Genomic DNA, 21,083 nt, shown 5'->3' on the forward strand with positions numbered 1-21,083 from the left:
CCCTTGTATTCGCCCGGCGGTCCAACTCGTCCGGCTCGAGCCAGGAGGCCAGACGGACGTCCGTGATGGGAAATCTCAACCGTCGATTCCAAAGCCGTGTCGGTCTCCCTCTCTCCACCACGTCGTCTCTATTTATAGACCTCTCGGAAATCGCTAGCCTCCTCGTTTCTCCCCGTCCTTCCTCTCTCGTCGCTATTTTTGGGGGGTTTCGCCGACCGAAGCAGAAGAGCAAGCGCCTTCAATCGCGAATTCCAGGAGAGGTATTGAGTAAGAGCTAAGCCGCCGGCCTACTGCCTGTGACCGCCATGAATCCGGAGTAGTAAGTGACGCATCTTAGTACCCTAATCCTGCCTGTTCTTTTTTTTTTTTCGTTTTCGAATCACAGTTCTGTTTGCTGAATGCCATAGATCCTGGGGCTTAGAATTGCAAGTTGATTCTGCTGGTTATGGAGAGATGACTTCCCTTGTCTATTAGTCAGATCCGGGTTTTCTTGATAGAATTATAAAATATTTCGTGATTATTGTTCTTTATTGCATACTTGGGCTTTAGATTAGACGATGTTGACATTCGTGTCTTTCGGATCTAGGGAGACTGACTTGAGAAACGGTTATTGTGATTGTCGTCCTTCCATTTTGTGAATTGATTGCCTCATATTCTACCTTTCATCGTTGATTCATTAGCAGATTGCTACTTGCTATGATTGTTAAAAATGTATCTAAATTTGATAACAAAATGACTTATATTCCATGGTCTATAGTGTTTGAAGGTTATTGTATCAGTTGCTTGCCATATCACGTATATGATGATTGGTTAGTTCTCATGGTGCAAATAGGTTAATGAGAGGTTTTTTGCTACGGTTGCTGCATGACATCTCCTGGACCTTTCTTGAAATCATACGGTATAAGTAACTTATTGGTATATTTTTGGTTAGAGATTTTAGAATTTGATAGTTAATGTGTATCTTAACCTATCAACTTGCTTTTTACCAAGTTGATAGGTTATTGCACCAATTTGCTCAAAGATCTCAAAAGGTTTGATAAATGTGGGCCAAACAATCAACTGCCATTACTCAGGCGATGCTTGCAGCTTCAGCCGCCCGCAAGTGCAAAGTCAAGAGGGACTTAAAGGAAAAGAGAAACAGAGGGATTAGAAGGTAGAGATGGCTAATAGTGGCATTGTTCTCTCTCTTGGCTTTTGATGACTGCGTGACAACAAAACAAGAGATGGAACGAGGTTGAGAGAAAGATTAATAGAATACAAATGAGAGGGAGAGAGAGCTGCTGTCAACTAGCATCATCAGCGCTTGTGAGGCAATAGAGGTGCAGGCACAATGAAGGAAAAGGATAGGAATCAGGAGAGAGTAATTGGGAGAATAACATACAATCTCCTATAAGGAGAGACAATATATAATTCCCAACTTCTCAAAAATTTCACTAGCCTCTACCCCACATTTTTGAACCGGATTATCCTAAATATAAATATGGTTCAATTCAAAATTTGAGAACTGATTTGCATTCTAAATCGGTCTAGTTAGGTTGATTTCAGTAAAGTTGTCCTTTATGAAAGTTAGATGCAGGTCAAAAACTATAGATGCCTATTTTGGTTTGTTCAGGGATCAGGGTTAGTTTTCCAGCTGAGAAGGGAGCCTTGGTCCCTTCTTAATTTCCTAAAACTTGATAATTGAGACCAACTCTAGGCCAAATAACTACAATTTTTCAGGCAGATTGGGTTATGTGTTTTCTGAACACAGTTCGAATGGTTTCAAGTTATCCAAGCTAAAATTCTTTTTACAGCTATAATAGTTACATGCCTTTGGTGTAAAACTAACTTAAATGCATGTTCATTTTTGTAGTGACTATCTATTCAAACTTTTGCTTATTGGAGACTCAGGCGTTGGAAAGTCATGTTTGCTCCTGAGATTTGCGGTAAGATGCAACTTGCATTAGTTGTTTATTATTATATCCTACATTTCAGTTGCAATAACATATCTTGAGTTGATTGTTAAAATTTGTGACTTGTTCTGTCTTATATTCATTGGAAATGCTGTTAGAAAATGATCCTCCTATATAAGGCATCCAGTTTAAGTGCTGATCTCAATATAGTTTTGGCGCCTACATACATTCTCTGTTTTATCATGGAGAAATGGAATTTGCTGGTTTTGTCTTTAAGTGTAGTTTTAGAAATCATGTCCAACTTGAGTGTTAATGGCTTGGTTTGCTATAATTTTTTTATTTTATATTGCCTAATTTTCTACAACCTTCTCTTAGGGACTTGATTTGCAATTAGTAAAGTTTGCAAATACTAATTATTGGAGAAAGCAAAGCATATTTGCTGCAAATGGCATTTGTTCTTGGTCGACTGTGCAATTTCTATATACAATGTTAGTTTTTCACATCATCATAATAATACTTAAGTCATAAAGTTGTTCCATATAAAATAATAGAATATCTTGGCTGTGAATTTTATTCATAAATTAACTTTAATTTATTATAAGATTTACCTATAAAAGTTGGTAACTCTTGTGTGGTCTAAATCGTGACACAGGACAATAGTTTCGGTGCCCATAACAATTTATCTATATCATGGGGCAATGAAGTTATATCATTTTGTTTTTTGCAGTATGTTTTTTTCCCCCAAAGTATCTTATTTGCAATGAGAAAGTACACATTTTGTACTCCTGAGATGGTAGCCATGCTGCATGCAGTAGAGATTGCCATCTCTTTTGGCTGCTCATTTTTTCTTTCAACACATCCCCCTCTCTCTCACTCTTCCACCTAATGCGGGAACTACTGATGTGATTTCTCCACTTGCTGAGAATCACAGTAATGCAGACAGCAGAAGTAGATCTTTACTGCAAGGAGATTTTGTGTATCTTGCTAACTTCGTTTCCTCTTTTTTCGTAGGATGATTCCTACCTGGAAAGTTACATAAGTACTATCGGAGTTGATTTTGTAAGCGATATCTTTCCTTTATACATAAAATCAGTGAAAGATTACAGAACCTGACAAAATTTATATCTTACTTGCAGAAAATACGCACAGTCGAGCAGGATGGGAAGACCATTAAGCTTCAAATTGTGAGTTTTATTTTCAATTGTTTCAAGCTGTTACTCATTTTCTATTTATGCCACTAAAAATAGAACAAGCCTCTGCAAAAGAAATCTTCAAGTGCCCTATGTGGAAGTTGTTTGCTTTATTGCAAAAGGCTTGTGGATATCATATCATCATCAGATGATCGATTGCTATGCTACCATGACTCATATGAGTATCTGTTATGGGTGTCCGACAGCTATTTCTATAATTGTTTTCTCTCGTTGCAGTGGGATACTGCTGGGCAAGAGCGTTTCAGAACAATTACAAGCAGCTATTACCGAGGTGCCCATGGCATCATTGTAAGTCAAATGTGAACAAATGCTATGTTCTTTGCACGTTAATCTTATTGAAGAGCATCTTCTCATACTCTGACTTTTACAGGTGGTGTATGATGTGACAGACCAGGAGAGCTTCAATAATGTGAAGACTTGGCTAAATGAGATCGACAGATATGCAAGTGATAATGTGAACAAGCTTCTGGTGGGCAACAAAAGCGATCTTACTGCAAATAAAGTTGTCTCTTACGAGATAGCCAAGGTAATTTGTCACACGATACTACTAACCTTCAATTAGATGCAGTGACTTCCTCCAAATCTGACATGTTTTGGCCTTGCTCAAGGAATTACCCACTTGTCATAATTCCTCAATTGTTTCACTAGCTTTTGCTGTGACAACGATTAATTATTTTTGTTTTTGCCAATGCAGGCGTTCGCAGATGAGATCGGCATCCCTTTCGTGGAGACTAGTGCGAAAAATGCTACCAATGTGGAGCAGGCCTTCATGGCCATGACTACTGCCATCAAGAACAGGTAACATTTCACGTTGATTTCTTTTATAATTTCCTCCATCGCGTTGTTCTAGAATGTTCTGGTAGTGTGACAAGAACACTGCTTGCAGGATGGCTAGCCAACCAGCCGGAAACAATGCCAGGCCACCGACAGTACAAATCCGTGGACAACCGGTGAATCAGAAGAGCACCTGCTGCTCATCCTGAGCATTTTGATGGTTGCATGTAAAAATTATCATCTGCTGTTATTATGATTTCATGCCCCCGTTTCATGTTATTTAGTCATTGTTTGTACAATATTGGAGATTTTCTGTTATAATTAATTATCTTGTTCCTTTAAGGTATCTTCCTGAATCTTCCTGAACAAATGCAGTGTACAGCCTAACAGAAACGTAGTAGCATTGGAATCTCACTTCCATTCCCATAGGTTCTATCAAAAACACGCGCACACAAAAATAGGTACTTGATGAGACTTTTGATTTTCTTTTCCCTTCTTCCTTATTGGATTTAAAGTTGGTGACTTTAGACGTATTCGAATTAAAAAGTCAATTTCTAAAGGATCTTGTTTGTTTTTTTTTGTGTTTTGGTGCGGCATTTGTGATGCTCGCCGCTCGCGTCATATATTTCACTCCAAACAAATTAAGATTTATTCGGGTTGGTTTTTTATTCGAGTTCAAGGTAAGCCAACGTTTTCCATTTTTTGCCCTTTCTATTTTTTCTAGAATATTCTCCTCCAAGATGCGGCCATCTTACTTGAATATCTATATAATATAAATAAATATTCTTAAAATAAGACTTTTAAAACTTAAAAGGATGAAGATTTTTTTATTAAATTAGTTTTTTAAAAATAATTTCATAAATTTTAGCTAGCTGTCTCAAATGATTTTACGATAAAAAACATTTTTGTTTTGAATAATTAAAGGGCTTAATTATCATACATTTTGGAATATAAGATCATTTTATGATAAAATTGTTCTCTTATGTAAGGGTGTAAATGAACCAAGTTGTTCGTGAGGTATTCGAAACTCAATTCGATAAAAAGTTTGTTTGAGTTCGTTTAATGAGTCTCGTTAAAATAAACAAACCAAGTTCAAGTTTCATAATATTTTAACTCATAAACATATTCGTTAAACTCAATATATAATTTAATTTTTAATAAATATTTAAATTTATAATTTATATTTATTAATCTCGTCTAGGTTCGATAAAAATTCGAATAAACATGTAAGTCATAAATATATTCGTTAAATAAAATTCAAACTCGGCTCCATTATAAATGAGTTAAACTCAAACATTCAAAAATTCTACTCGGCACAATTACATTCCTACTCTTACGTGCGACAGAAGGCGCGACTTTATCAACTGAACTCTATGCGCGGACAAATAAAATTAAGGCCTAAAATTAATTTGACTCATAACGTGGGTGGCACGTGCTGGGTAGCTACCGAGCACACGTGCGAAAGCGACGATCTCTGTCAAGCGCGCGATCGCGGCCTTCACGGCGGCGTCCGATGTGCTCCCTCCCACATCCATCACGAAGACGTAGTACCAGGTAGACCACCTTCCCTTTGGCACGGTCCACTATCCGGAGCGGCCTCTTGCGGTTCAGCCGGTGGTCGACGCGCGCCACCCTCACGCAGTGGCTCTCGAAGATCCACATCGTCGAGAACAGATCTGACGGCCCCCCGTGGAGCGCAAAGGCTAAGGTGGTCTTGTGCTCCGCCGCGGCGGAGGATGCTGTCGCGGCGGAGGAGAGTCCGAGCTTGAGGTATCGATTGAAGTCTCCGCCCAGTTGGCGGTCCTGGAAATTGGGATCCGGCACCCGCAGCCCAAACTCGCATGCGGCTATCCGGCTACCGATCACCGCTTGTCGGCAATGCGATTCTCCACCATGAAGCGGGCGTCGTCTGCAGCGCTGGCGACCTCGTCGACTTCGAGATTGAGCGCCTCTAGGCTCCGACGACAGTGGGAGAGCGCCGAAGGGTGGAGCACCAGGGAGGTAAAAGAGGCAGTGGTTGACAGGCAGAGCCGTATCTGTGTTCGACGGGCCTGAAGCACATACTAAAAAGTGACCTTTTGCTACGGTAAATAATAATAAAGTTCAGTTTATAAATAACATATATGCTAAATACCTAAATAAACTAAAAATAAATATATTACATCAAATATTTAAAATAATTAGATAAATACCACTCGTCTAGTTATTTTAGAGATAAAAATATTTATCAAATATGCATAATCCAATTATTGGACTATTTCTTTCTCAATCGATAACATTGATAGTCCATTTAGTACATCCTGTAACACGGAGACCAATGCGGTGGCTGCAGGTAGTAGCAAGGTGACAAGTAGTAACCACCATGCAATTAGGTCACAGTTCGCACAAGCGACTGAGATAGTGTGCCACAACCCTGTGTTATGCAATTAAGTCACCCGAGCAAAGGCCAACCACCAGCCCGCGTCGCATGAGATAACCACTGTGAGAATCAACGTGATTAAGTCACATAAATGGTCATTATTGCACAATTAGATTACAATTAGTGTCACATGTTGCAAGACGGAGAAGATAGTCAAAGAAGAAGATTATGATTACCTCTTATTCAGTGGATATGTGTCTTAGTAGAAAGAACACCGGAGAAGAAATAATATGCAAAGAAGAGCAACACCGAAGAAGAAATTGTGTGCAAAGAAGAGTCATGCGTCGGTGTGTGCCTTGAAGCCGTGAGAATAGGTTTAACGGCCATTTAAGGTATATGTCTCTTTTTTTTTTAATATAATTAAAAAAAAATATGTCCTTTATTGGATTCGGTCCTGAGACGATTGCCTCTCTGGTCTCATGGAAGTTACTGCTCTGAATGATGGGGAGGACGAATCCGCCTAGGATGCGGACGTCGGGGTGGCGGAGGAGGAGGTCGAGGTTCCGGTCGATGGGTCCGTCGAGGGAGTTCTCGTCGGGGAGAACTAGTCGAGGAGGAGGAGCAATAGCAGCAGCATGAGATGTGGTAGGTGGGTGGAGTCCTTGCGATGTGTTCTATACGTGGCAAAAATTTAAAAATGATTAACCTTAATTATCATTAAAATGATTTTGTATGATGAAAAAAATATTTAAAAACAATATAAAAACCAACGCTTTATTTGACACTTCAAGGCACTCGAGTCTGTTTTACATGAAAAATAATGATAATAAATCCAATTAGTTTCTTCCGCCAAAATTTATATACGAGATCGAACAGAACGTATAATCAACCAACTGCGATCATGCAGGCTCTCTGATAGATAGATTTTGTTCTTGGATCGACGATGAATCCTTTCCCTCCATTTATTCCGCCGTCGTGCCTGCAAAAATAATGATCGATCGATCAGATTTTCTATTTGTAATTCGAAAGCAAAATGGAGTCATCCAAGACTCACTGGAAGAGCACAATAGGAATGGTCAACTGCCCTCAAGGAACATATATGAATAATTCAAGGAGTCGATCCACATACGCAACTTTCTTCCACACCTATTGACCCATCCCTGGGTTGCGATGTTAGGGATGATAATTTTTCTTGTGGATTTAGAATCTCGTGGGGAAAATTTGAAACGGGGATAGAGATCTTCGATTTTTTCGGAGATGGGGCGAGTTTGGAACGGGTATGGAAATACTATCCTCATCTCCGAACCCGTCCTGAATATTATTATTATTATTATTAATAAATAATAATAAGATTTTTTTAAAAAATATTAATAATAGTGTTAATATTAATATTAAATTTTTTGAAAATATTAATAATAATAATAATAATATTATTATTGATATTAATATTATCATTAATAATAATGATAAAATAATAATAATAATAATAATTAAATATGGGGATGGGGCGGGGATGAGAATTTGATCCCCGTGGGTTCGGGTTTGGGGATTCCCCGAACCCGAAAAAATGAGGACGAGACGGGGATGGGGATGGCAAATCCGTCCCCGCCCTACCCCATTGCCATCCTTAGGTGTTATCATAGGATATTCAAGTTGTCACCCAGACATTCATAATTTGATCTCCAACTATTGCATATTTATAGGAAACTTTCTTCCAAATGGGGGTTGCAATCAAAGGATTGTGGACTCTTGGACTGCCCACCGCGGACGCCCCGATTTATCTTGTGGCTGGTGGAAAATTTCTATGGACCGAGCTGGTCACCCAGGGATAATCAATGAGGCTTACTAGGATTATCATTTCCATACCTATTGATCCTGTCCAAAAGCTAAGAATAATGGACCACTGATGATGTGGCTAAAATATTGAATGAGTCACCATGACCTGGAAGAAGAGGAGGGTGATGAGATATTTTCTGTCGACTAAGTCGTTGGACCCTCAAAAAAGAGAAGGACCGAAGGTGTTCAAAAGTCTTCGGTCAATGGTGTTGCTAAGATTGTTAGAAAGCAAAGCGGGAACTGTCCAGTTTGACCTCCGACGCTCAAGTCAGTCACCAGTGATAGAAATGAAGAAAATAAAGAGTACTCTAATGAAGAACATAAAGATTGAAATTAAAATATACCAAGCCTACAAGAGCGGATCGAAACCGACACAAAGCAAGAAGCGATGACGCGAAGCTGAAGAGTGGCATAGAGCTAGAGAACACCATATAGCCGAAATACGACAGCGACACACATGCTGAAATATGACAGTGGCACACAGACCAAAATATGACAACAGTATATAAGCCGGAATACAACAGGGACTCAAAAGCCGAAACAGAGCAGCTGATCATAGGCCAGAATATAAGAACGGCTCAAAGGCTGGAACATGAGAGCAACTCGTACGCTAGGATATAACAACAGCTCGCAGGCCGGACGCCTGGAAGGCTGAACATAATAAACCACAAGGAGCCGAATGAAGTAGGTGGCACAGGGTCGCGGAGCCAACCGGTAGAGGGGTGTAAGCGCGAGAGAGATGATGGAGCCGACCTCGCGAGGCCTGAGGATGGCATCGACCGACTGTGGCACGAGGACAGCGACAAAGAGGGGGAGAGAAGACTGCTCCGACAACAAAAACTATGTCGGTCATCCAGATCTGTGCTGGGGGCGCATACAGTGGCGCTGGCAGCTGCTGTTTGAGTCACGGGAGGTGGCTAGTGTGCAGAGGTAAATGGAGAAGAGTGGTGGCAAATGGAGCGACTCATAGACCGGAATATAACGGCTCGCAGGCCGGACAGCTTGAAGGCCGAACGTAGTAAACCACAAGGAGACAAACCGAATAGGCGGCACAGGGTCGCGGAGTCAGCTGACAGAGGGTTGTAAGCGCGAGAGAGATGATGGAGCCGACCCGGAAAAAGTGGAGTTTGTCGGTTCAAAGGCGCGAAGGCCGTGAGCTGAACATAAGAATGTAAACAAGACAAGCCGCTTGTGGGTTATTCAGGTCTCAACTTAAAAAAGTTCGTTCGATTAAGATAACAAGCCAAGCTCGAGCCTGATTTCAAGCTCGAAAACATTATCAAGCCTAGCTCAACTTTAACATTATTTGGTTCGTGAGCTTGTGAACATGTTCATTTAAATATTCACGAACGTATTCATTAAGAGGCTTGTAATCATGCTCGTTAATAGACTTGTTTATCTTTTATATATATATATATATATATATATATATATAATTAAATATCACAAATAATAATTATAATAATATATTATTAAATATTATAATTAATTATCTTAAACGAGCTCGAATTAAGCTCATTTAATTTTTAAATGAGCTTTTTTTAAATTGAGCTCGAGCCGAACTCGAGCTATTTAATTTTATTACGAGCCGAGCTCAAGCTTAAGAACTAAAGCACAAATCAAACTCAAGTCAAGCTCGAACTTAAGGATAACGAACCAAGATCGAGCTTCTTACTGTTCGACTCAGCTCAACTCATTTACAGCCCTAGCCAAACGAGAGCGGAAGTCATAAGCTAAGCAGGCGCGAAGCCCGTGAGATCGAAAGCAAAGTGGAGCAGAGCCCGTGGATTGAGCACGAATGGGAACGAAGCCTGATCCGGTGGTAAGTGTTGGAGCAATCCCGATGGTCCGCGGGACCATGTGTTTTGGTGTTTGGGCAAAGGGTTTAAGTTAGGTTCACCCTTGTATTTGATATGTGTATTTGAGTTGTGCAGGTTTGCAGGATACACATGTGACTCAGGTTGATGGCTTCGGGTCCGGTGAAGGATGGAGCATCCGAGGGACCGAGGACAAGACAACAAGGACAAGGGTCGAGGGAAGCGACTTCGAGGCATACGCGAAGGATGGCATTGGGGACGAGCCGCGGGCTTGAATGCATCCGAGGGACGAGAGCCAAAGGAAGTAGGCTTGAAGGCAAGAGGTCAAAGCTGCAAATGAAGCGTCAAATGAGTCATAAGGGTGAGGGTACGAGTGCATGAGAGATTGTACTCGGAGTAAAATCCTAGTTTTAGGGTTTTACTGTAGCAGTACTGTAGCAGTCGACTGCATGTTTTAGCAGTCGACTAGTGCAGTAGACTGGGGCAGTCGACTGGCAGCGAATAGAATGTCTCTATTCGCTCGGTTAGTGTGGAATCAAGCCGTTGGAATGTAACGGTCGAATTTCCACAGAGGGCAGTCGACTGCATGTTGTAGCAGTCGACTGGTAGGCGGGGTTTTCCAACCCGTGGCCTATATAACCAAGCCTTGGAAGCTTGGTTGAGGTTGACGAAATAGAGGTGGTTAACCCCTATTAGTAGTCTACCAGTGCCCTAGCTTCTCAAGAGTCCTTGGTAAGAGTTGTGGTGAGGTTTCTCCACCCACAAGGAGCTACGTGAGCTAGTCGGAGGTCTTTCGGGGAGTAATCCACCGACGAATAGGGATCGTTCACCTTACGGATCGTGTAGCTTGGTTTGCATTCTTTCCTTTAGTATTTAGCTTTCTACTTGCTTTGTTTGCATTTCCGCTTACGCACTAACGTTGTAGAAAGAGCGATCGATTTGGGAGTGCCGTCTATCCAACCCCCTTCAAGCCGGCCGTCCAATCCCCAACAGTAAGGACGGGGGATCACTCGTTGTGGGAGGTCAACGACACGTGGAGGTCAATGGTCAAGAGGGTCAATCCCAAGGTCGTGCCGAGCGGCCAGAGGTAGTGCCGAGCGGAGTGGCGGGCCGACCGAGCATCCGACCGACCGGACATCTGGCCAAGGGTCTCCCGGACCAGATGAAAGACAACCCGACCAGGGGTCGGGTTTCCGATGCTCAAGGTAAAAGAGTCTTTGGGCCGAGCGGACATGCCGCTCGGATGTCCGCTCGGCCGAGCTACAGGACAATAAGGCGCGATCCCATCCGAGCACAGGAGCAGGGCTTCCCCGCCCGATACCAGAGAATTCCCGAAGGCCATGAGCGCCGAGTGGCTTGTCCGCTCGACCCGGGAACAGGCAAGTGGCGCAAAGGGACAAAGGGGACAGCTGGTAACATCATCCTTGAGACACCTGCCGCCGACAAACAACACGGTCGGCGGCCGGAGCGGACAGAATATCGTACAGTGGAAGTTTCCACCGTCACATCCAGGATATGCTTGGACGATTGCGGAATGGCGTCAGACATGCTTTTCTGACACAACCCTACTGAGGTATATTTGGGGAAGCGTGCATGCATCGAGAAGCGTGCTCGTGCCTCCCCTGGGTCCTATATAAGGACCCCCAGACTTCGACGGAGATTTGCTATTCTCATCACTGTAGCCACAGTAGCATTACTCTGCTTCTCTTCTTCTTCGCTGCCTGACTTGAGCGTCGGAGGGTCGTCGCCGAGAAACCCCTCCCGGCTCGGCTTCTTTGCAGGTTCGCCGGAGGTCTACGTCAACACCAGAGGACAGCAGAGAGCGCCACGTCCCCAGCGTCCGTCGACTCAGAACTCGGACAGGATCAAATTAGCGCTGTCTGTGGGAACGCACCTGGTCTGGAACGTGAAGACGGACGACCCGGAAAGATCCGACATCCTCATGGCCTTGAGGGGTTTCGACGAGTATATCGTATCCTCCTCACTCCACGAGTATTCGAGAGTAGAGAAATTGAATCAGATCTTCTGCTGGTCGGCAGGTTAGTTTTTCAGCTATATTCTCTTTCGGTCATAGAATTTATCATAGTTTCTCGATGTCGAAGACCCCGTGCCGATCGGTCGGGCGTATCTTATCCGAGCCATCGGCTCGATGTCGAAGACCCCGTGCCGATCAGCCGGGCGTATCTTATCCGAGCCATCGGCTAGATGTCGAAGACCCCGTGGCGATCGGTCGGGCGTATCTTATCCGAGCTTATCCGAGCCATCGGCTCGATGTCGAAGACCCCGTGTCGATCGACCGGGCGTATCTTATCCGAGCCACTGGCTCGATGTCGAAGACCCCGTGCCGATCGGCCGGGCTTATCTTATCCGAGCCACCAACTCGATGTCAAAGACCCCGTGCCGATCGGCCGGGCGTACCTTATCAGAGCCACTGGCTCGATGTCGAAGACCCTGTGCCGATCGACCGGGAGTACCTTATCCGAGCCACGGCTCGATGTCGAAGACCCCGTGCCGATCGGCCGGGCGTACCTTATCCGAGCCACCGGCTCGATGTTGAAGACCCCGTGTCGATCAGCCGGGCGTATATTATCCGAGTCACCGGCTCGATGTCGAAGACCATCAAGTGGCAACGTTAAACTGTAGAGTCGAACCGGCGACTATAAAAACCCCGGCTTGAAGACCGTCGAGCGGCGACGTTAAACTCTAGAGTCGAACCGGCGACTATAAAAACCCCGGCTTGAAGACCGTCAAGCGGCGACGTTAAACCTCCATCTTATCGGATATTCTTTTTCCCCCGTTCGGGATCGAATGGTCTCCACTGGTCTTGGACCAGTTTCAATTATTTCATCTCCCCCGTTCGGGGTCGAGCGGTATTCACCGATCGTGGATCCGCACATCATATCTTCTATCTCTCCCGTTCGGGATCGAGTGGTCTTTGCGGGCATCTATCTCCCCTGTTTGGGGTCGAGCTTATTAGAGCATGTATCTCCCCCGTTCGGGGTCGAGCTTATCAGAGCATTTATCTCCCCCGTTCGGGGTTGAGCGTTCATCACTGGTCTCGGACCAGCTTCAAATATTCTATCTCCCCCGTTCGGGGTCGAACGGTCGTCACTGGTCTCGGACCAGCTTATCGGATCTTCTATCTCCCCCGTTCGGGATCGAGCGGTCGTCACTGGTCTCGGACCAGCTTATCGGATCTTCTATCTTCCCCGTTCGGGGTCAAGTGTCGTCACTGGTCTCGGACCAGCTTATCAAATCTTCTATCTCCCCCATTCGGGGTCGAGCGGTCGTCACTGGTCTCGGACCAGCTTGTCAGGGGTCGTGCGATTGTCACTATCATATATTTTATCTCCCCCATTCGGGGTCGAGCATTCTTGGCGAACATCTATCTCCCCCGTTCGGAGTCGAGCAGTCTTCATGAACATTTATCTCCCCTGTTCGGGGTTGAGCAGTCTTCGCTGGTCTCGGGCCAGCACATCAGATCTCATATCTCACCCGTCCGGGTAGAGATGTCTTCATTGGTCACGGTGCATCAAAGCATCTTATCTTCTCCGTTCGGGGTCGAACTATCTCCAATGATCACGAACGAGAGTATCTCCGCTGGTTTCAGGCCATAATATCTCACGGGCTATAGGCCCGCTCAGCTAAAGACTTTCGTGTCCATGCGCGTTCGATTCACGGACTATGCTCCAGTTCAGTCCACGTGCGATGCACCCGTTCGGCTCACGACTTTCGTCTCTATCCGTATTTGATTTCACAGGCTATGCTTCTGCTCGGTTTTCGGGCTCCACTCTTGCCCGGCGTTGCTGCATCGCTTGTTTGGTATTCGCCTATGAGCTCACTTGGCAGTCAGCTGAAAGCTTAGCAGTTGCTCGGCACTATTCTTCATCGCTCGACCGACACTTTGGTAGCCACTTGATCCTTGGCCCGATCGTCCACTTAGTCACATGCTTGTTTCACTCAGCATCCTTCTGATCGTCCGATCGACATCTTTGCGGTCGCGCACTCGGCATCGCTCATCCGCTCGGTCTACTCGTGGTCCCGTATGTCGCTCGATCTACTATTATTTTACTCGTCGCTCGATCTACTCGGCATCGATCCGGTGGTCAACTTGGTATTGTTTCTCGCTGTTCGCTCGACATCACCACAGCTACTCATTCGACCAAATAAGACGTGCCCAGTGATTTGATTTCATGTCCGATAGCGATTTTGTTTTGGGCTTAGTCTAGTCAGTCGGACTCACGCCTCCTTCGACTAGACTTGAAGGAGAGGCTTGTGATGCGGATATTGTTTTGGGGCAAGGAGGGAATAAGGAGGAAGAGGAAGGGCAGTTTGGTCTTTTGGCGAAGTAGGGTTTTTCTTGATTAAAGGAGGCCCTGTTCACGATGGAGAGGGAGCGAGGTTTTTTCAGGCTGGAGCCGCCGCCGAGCAGAGGAGGCTAGTTTTGAGGTTTTGTCGCCGCCACCAACGCACTCTTCTCCCCATCCTCTCCGGTGCCGACCACCTCCGGCTAGCAGAGAGTATCCCTGCTCTTCTCACCATTCTCTTCCTCTTCGATCCAGGCCGGCACCGTTGGTCGAGGCTCGTCGCCGCCGCTAGGTAGGCGCGTCGCGTCCTCCTCCCTCACCCAATGCACAGCACAGCTATATCCTTCTCCTCCCTCCGGCGCAGACACCGCCGAGGAGCATCCCGTCGCCTCCAGCCACTGCCGCAGTCGTCTCCAACCGCCACTACCACTGTCGCAGCCGTAGCCGCCTCCGGTAGCCGGCGTCACCTCCCCCAGTGGTTGGCGGTGCCTCCCACCACCCCTGCTGCCTCCAGCAGCTATGGGTGCCGCCGCTGCCTCCCTCAGTAGCCTCCATCACTCTCTGGACAGCCGCCATCCGACGAGCTCAGGTTTGTTTACTCCGGCCTTAGGGCCAATATGATGTTCGGCCTACGAGCCGAGAGTGTGTCCAGCCTTCGTATCGTTCTTGTATCCCGGCCTGCGAGCCGATGGAGTGTTCGGCCTTCGTGCCGCTGTTGCATTCCGGCCTGCGAGCCGAGGTTGTAGTCGGACAGTGCATCGTCCTGCGGATCCATAGCATGTCCGACTCCTAGCCACCGGAGCCATCTACTCACCTGGTGGACATTTATCTACTATTTAAGGTCGCGACGACTCGGTCAGTATCCCGACCAACTCATCCACATATCCGAGGGCGCCCCCCGGGGTCAGGGTACGTTCCTGTACTCATATCTCATTTACGTCATTATTCTACTATGCATTTATTCGACTGCTTATATATTTGTGGGATTCGCCTCGAGCACCGAGGTACTAGAGACCAGGGCAACCCGGTCGATGGCTACAGGTATTGTTGATCCGAGGAGTCCGGGCGACTTGGTCAACACAGGAGACAACTCACCATCCGGATCATGGGGATGCGGTTAACCTTCCAGACACGTCACACCGACAGGTTCGTCTTCTCAACTTCCCGACAGGATCAAAGCCCATTAGTCAAACAAGAGTAGGAGCAAAGCCCATATACCAAATGAGCACTGAGCCCATGAGATCGAAAGCGAATAAGAGCAGAGCTTGTGAATCATGTGGGCATGGGGCCCATGAGCCGAATGGGAGCGGGAGGGGAGCCCGAGAGTTGAGTGGGCACAAAGCCCGAGAGATTGAAAGCGAACAAGGGTGGAGCCGATAGATCGAGGGTGAACAGGAGCGAAGCCCGTGAGTAAGACAAGAGCGAGAGTAGAGGCCGTGAGTAGAGCGGGCACAGAGCTCGTGTGCTGGACAGGTGCAGAGCCCATTAAATAGAAAGTGAATCGTAGTGAAGTCCATGAATCAGTGGGTGCAGAGGCCGTGAGCGAAACGAGAGCGGGAGTAAAGCCCAAGAGCTGAGTGGGCATGGAGCCCAAGTGATCAAAAGCGAACGAGAACAAAGCCCGTGGATCGAGCACAAATAGGAGTAAGGCCCGTGAGTCAAACAAGAGCAGGAGTAGAGCCCATATATCAAGGCAAACAGGAGCAGAGCCCATGAGCTGAACGAGAGCGAATCCTGTGAACTAAGTGAGTACATAGCCCGTGAGATCGAAGGCAAACGAGAGTGAAGCCCATAAGCTAAGCATGCGTGGAGCCCGAGAGCCAAGCGAGAGTGGATCCCATGAATCGAACAAGAGAGAGGCCCGTGGGATCGAAGGCGAACGAGAGCGGAGCTCGTGAGCTCAATGGGAACGGATCCCAAAAGATTGATGGCGAACAAGAACGAAGCTCGTGAGCTAAGCGAAAGTGGAGCCCGAGAGCCAAACGAGAGTGGATCCCATGAATCGAACGAGCATGAAGCCTGTGGGATCGAAGGCGAACGAGAGCAGAGCTCATGAGCTAAGTGGGAGCGGATCCCGAGAGATCGAAGGCGAACAAGAGCGAAGCCCTTAGGATACTCTGGTCCGAGCCCAATGAAAATACTCTGGTCCGAGACCAGTGGAGATAGATCGACTCCGAACGAAGGAGATTGAGCCTTGAAAAGGACATATCGTTAGAAATACTCTAGTTCGAGACCAATAGCGATACTCCAGTCCGAAAACGATGTCAATACTCTAGTCTGAGATTAGTGAAGATAACTCGACCCCAAACGTGGGAGGTTGAGTCCTAAAGAGGGCATACCAATAGAGATACTCTGGTCTGAGACTAGTGGTGATACTTCAGTCCAAGACCGATAGTGATACTCTGGTCCAAGACTACTGAAGATAACTCAACCCTAAACGGGAGAGGTTGAGCCCTGAAGAGGGCATACCGATAGAGATATTCTAGTCGGAGACTAATGGCAATACTCCGATTCGAGACCGATGGCGATGTTCTGATCTCAGACCAATGGAGATACTCTGGTCCGAGACCAGTGGCGGTGTTATGGTCCGAAACTAATGGAGATAACTCGACCCTGAACGGAGGAGGTTGGGCTTTGATGCAGTGAAAGCAAAGCCCCTAGCAATATAAGGGAGCAAGTCCTGTAGCACACTTGATCGAGGAGTTGAGCCCCTAATCCCTAATCGGAGAGTGAGGTCCCTAGCCAGCAATTGGAGAGTGAGACCCCTAACCCATAATCGGAGAGTAAAGCCCCTAGCTCCTAATCGAGAAGTTATACCACAAGTCTCTGATCAAGGAGTTGTACCCCTAATGTTGGATCGGAGTGTTGTTCCCCTAGTATTTGATCGAGGAACTATGTCTTTAGTCTCTGATCAGGGAGCTATGCCCCTAGTGTCTAATCGAATAGATATCCCTAGTGTCTGATCAAGGATCTACAACCCTAATCTTTTATCATGGAGTTAGACCCTTACTCTTTGATTAAGGAGTTGTAACAAATTCTATGACCAAACGAGAAAATATAATAGAAAAACTAACATGTTGACTGGTTGAGGATCTGTCTCAATACTTCAACTCTCGAATACCCGTGAAGTGAGAGGAAGAATATAATATAATAAGAATTCAACACTTATACCGCCTGAGAATATGGAGAATAAGGATCTTGCCAGGACTCGTAAGCTTCGAACGCCCCGATCGACAATGCCTAAGCAATCCCATTTTTCCTTCTGCACTGTGATGACCATAAGTTTGTCGATATCCTCTGGGATCATAGTAATGGCAGAGCGTTTTCTGGCATCATCCATCTTAACGTTCCAGATCAAGTGGAAAGATTCCCACATATGACACCAAATTTGATCTTGTTGGGAAGTTGAGTCGGATGTGGGAAGCCTATGACGAGCGTGAAGATGTTGATAAAAAGAGGACCTAGATCTAGGACCTGCAAGAGCGTTGCAAGCTTTTCACCTTTCGACGGAGTGGGTGAGTGTGAATGAGGGCTACCGATAGTACCCACGAGCCTGCGCACACGCAGAGAGATCCCACGGAAGCGTTAAAGCAAGAACTAGAGAAGAGGTCTCTAGCACAAGTCCTCCGACGCTCAAGTCAGGAGCAGTACAAAGCAAAAAGTGTAGAAAGAAGATGAAAAATAATATTGTAGTAGATGCATATGTCTATGTACCTGGCCAACGTTGAGGACCTCCCTTTTTATACTACCTTTCCTAACCTCTGCAATAATGAGATATCAAAGAATGTTGAGTGCCAAGGTATGTTAGAGGATGGATGAAGTACGACAAATTCCCATTGGGTAAAGGAAGATTCCGCGTTATACATGTGACAATATCAAAATATTTCCTGACGAATAACCGTTATTGTTTGACAAGTTATTATAATTCTATAACAATGTTGTCTCCTGACAATAGTCTGACTGACACTAAGACAGACCAAGAGTAGACTAGGACGATGCCCGAGAAAAATGAAGAGATCGAGTCTGAAGGGCCTGACCAACTAAGAAACCAACTGAGTAGACTAGGACAGTGCCCAAAAGAAATGAGAAAACTAAGCTATGAGGCCCGACCAACTAAGAAGCCAACCAGTAATAACCTGGGACGATGCCCAAGAGAAATGAGAGGATTGTCTCCTGAGGCCCGACCAGCTAAGAAGTCGACTAAGACTAGCCTGAGACAATACCCTAAAGAAATGAGAAACTGAATCCTGGGACCCGACTAACTAAGAAGCCGACCAAGACTAGATTAATATGGTGCCCAGGAGAAATGAAGGGACTGAACCCTATGGGCCCGACCATCTAAGAAACCGACCGAAAATATATTGAGAGTCATGCTTATGACTGAGATGGGAAAGCCAAGTCCCAAAGGAAATTTCCGGCTTTGACTTTACTTCTCTTTTTGGACCAGGTCAGAAACTTCCTAGCCTTGACTATTACTTCTCCTTAACTTTGATCATCTCGTCACCTTGATTATTAGCCTCCCTGTATTACCAGGACCCTCCATTATACCTCATATCACCTACGAATCATACAAAAAAATAATAAAAAACTGATCAAAGACCGACCGCGACGAGGTATCGTGGCTAACTACTAAAATGGGAGTTAGTTTGTGTACCTCGCCGTCCACCAAAAGCTGCAGGGAGAAGATTGCTGCCCTCAATCCCAGTGTCGGATGCAAAACATATATAGCCTACAAGATGAACATGAACATATGGTTGAGCAAAGGAACAAATTGTTTCGACTGGAAATCTGAATGGTTTATTCGGAATATATACGTGCAAATTTCCCTTGTGCTTCCAACCCAAAATCTGTTGCACTGCGTCCATAAACAACTTCATGTTAAATGTATGTCAACAAGATCCTTTTCTGTATTGCGCATCAATTCGCTAGCAAGAGATGATAGTTGAGATATTCAAAGTTAATAAAGAAATCTCTTCGGTTTTTTGTTACAAAAATCTTGTTGTATATTTTACCTTCAACAAATCAAATACAATACAGTTGCAAAGAGGCTGCGGAGTGAATGTAAATAATGCTGTATGGCTTCTGAATCAAGGGTTCAAACTCCTGTTAAATAATTAAACTGTTTGCCTTAACGATATTAAGGACGATGGAAATAAATATGGAAAGAATTCTCATGTTAGCACACAATTGGATTGACCCATAGTGTCTATTTAACAATCTTTCATTAATTTACGAAGATGTTGATAACACTAAATAATTTTTAGATGTACATCATTGAGTAAGAAAAATAAGACTAAATGTTTTAAATTACTAAAAGTAAACTTCTAGATCTAATTGCATGGATCACAAGGACTATAGTCCCCTCGGGACGGTACAGTGGTTGAGACATAGGATGTTACCACATGAAGTCTTGGGATCGAAACTCGACGGTCTGAACATACCTTGGCCACTTGCATTAATGACTAGTAGTCATCCGTGATTTACCTCCTCCGTATTGGCCTAAGTACGACTTGGCGGGGGAGAGCGAGTAAATAGCCTGTTGCCACATGGATCAGAAGAACTATAAGTTTAAAATATTACTGAAAGTGAACTTTCAAATATAATTGTGTTGATGATAAGGGATTAAGTTCATTATCATAAAAGAGAATTCTAAGTTAATTTACATGATGAGTAGCAGAGGTTAGCGACAACAATATGGTTAACACTTCAACTTCACTCATCAAATATAGCTCCAGCAAGATGTTAGACAAAAGAATCACAAAGGCTGTGATGTAATTAGGTTTTAGACCAACGTGAGAGTTAAGGGGTGAAGCAAATCCAACATTTGCCGCAATTTCATCCAAGTTATGTTGATGAATTATAAAAATTTTAACTAAAAAGCCCTTGACAACATTTTAACTAAAATGGTGAACCAGACTGAGTATACTAAGTTAATATATGTTGATTGTTTACTTTCATGAAAAATATAGGATCATTATCTAAAATTTGCATGGTCATAATATGAAGTAGGGGTGTAAATGAGTCAAGCTACTCATAAGCTACTCAGGTCTCGGCTCGAAAAAAAGTTCGTTCGAGTTTGTTCGATTAAGTTAACGAGCCGAGCTTGAGCCTGATTTCGAGGTCGAAAACATTATCGAGTCAAGTTCTAGTTTAACGATATTTGGTTCGTGAGCTCGCAAATATATTCGTTTAGAGGCTCACGAACGTGTTTATTAAGATGCTCGCAAACACGTTTGTTAAGAGACTTGTTTATCTTATTCTATATATATATATATATATATATATATTATTAATTATTATAACTAATTATCTTAAGCGAGCTCGAACTAAGCTCGTTTAATTTTTAAGCGAGTTTTTTTCAAGCCGAACTCGAGCCTAAGAACTAAAGCTCGAATCGAATTCGAGCTTAAGAACTAAAGCTCGAATCGAATTTGAGTCGAGCTCGAGCTTAGGGATAATGAACTGAGCCCAAGCACAAGCCTCTTACTATTCGGCTCGGCTCGGCTCGTTTACAACCCTAATATGAAATTGGAAAACAAGCATAACAAAGAAGAAAGAATAAGATACTACTTGCATACCTTTACAACATACAGCACAAAACACTCCAAATCAAGGCACCGCAAAAGAAAATGAGCTCCTATAACAACCATGACCGGCCTTCACTCACTGTCCACACCACTAGCTGAAATTGATGAAAGAACAAAAAACTGTTAACTGAAACATCAGTTCCACATTGTTATATAGTTGTAAAGGCCATCATACATTAAATGCTTGAGCATAGCCCACTCAGTTCAGTAATGAGTGTTGTAAACCTATATCTGGAACAATCAAAAAATTTGAAAAAAAAAAAACAGACACAAATGTAGTTGCATATACTTTCAATTTTA

General features: G+C 44.6%; 1 protein-coding gene and 1 long non-coding RNA gene across 3 annotated transcripts; one reads left to right on the plus strand and one right to left on the minus strand.

Annotated features, from left to right (window-relative positions):
• The first annotated feature begins 156 nt into the window (after positions 1-156).
• LOC121995937 (GTP-binding protein YPTM2-like) lies at positions 157-4,219 on the plus strand. The gene is made up of 8 exons (XM_042549722.1): positions 157-319; positions 1,853-1,925; positions 2,904-2,951; positions 3,029-3,076; positions 3,320-3,391; positions 3,474-3,629; positions 3,798-3,901; positions 3,990-4,219. Exons 1-8 carry the CDS (start codon positions 306-308, stop codon positions 4,084-4,086), a joined length of 612 nt encoding a protein of 203 aa, XP_042405656.1. The 5' UTR covers positions 157-305; the 3' UTR covers positions 4,087-4,219.
• Positions 4,220-18,040: 13,821 nt separating this feature from the next.
• On the minus strand, positions 18,041-21,017 carry LOC121995940. 2 transcript variants are annotated; one of them, XR_006115941.1, is made up of 6 exons: positions 20,959-21,017; positions 20,775-20,878; positions 19,209-19,732; positions 19,011-19,121; positions 18,851-18,925; positions 18,041-18,754 (listed from the first exon to the last, which is right to left on the minus strand). It is a non-coding gene; the product is annotated as an uncharacterized LOC121995940 (long non-coding RNA). The 2 variants fall into 2 exon arrangements; XR_006115940.1 differs by lacking the exon at positions 20,959-21,017 and having other exon boundaries at positions 20,775-20,944.
• Positions 21,018-21,083: the final 66 nt, after the last annotated feature.

Source organism: Zingiber officinale, chromosome 6A (genome assembly GCF_018446385.1).
Source record: "Zingiber officinale cultivar Zhangliang chromosome 6A, Zo_v1.1, whole genome shotgun sequence".
Taxonomy (NCBI): domain Eukaryota; kingdom Viridiplantae; phylum Streptophyta; class Magnoliopsida; order Zingiberales; family Zingiberaceae; genus Zingiber; species Zingiber officinale.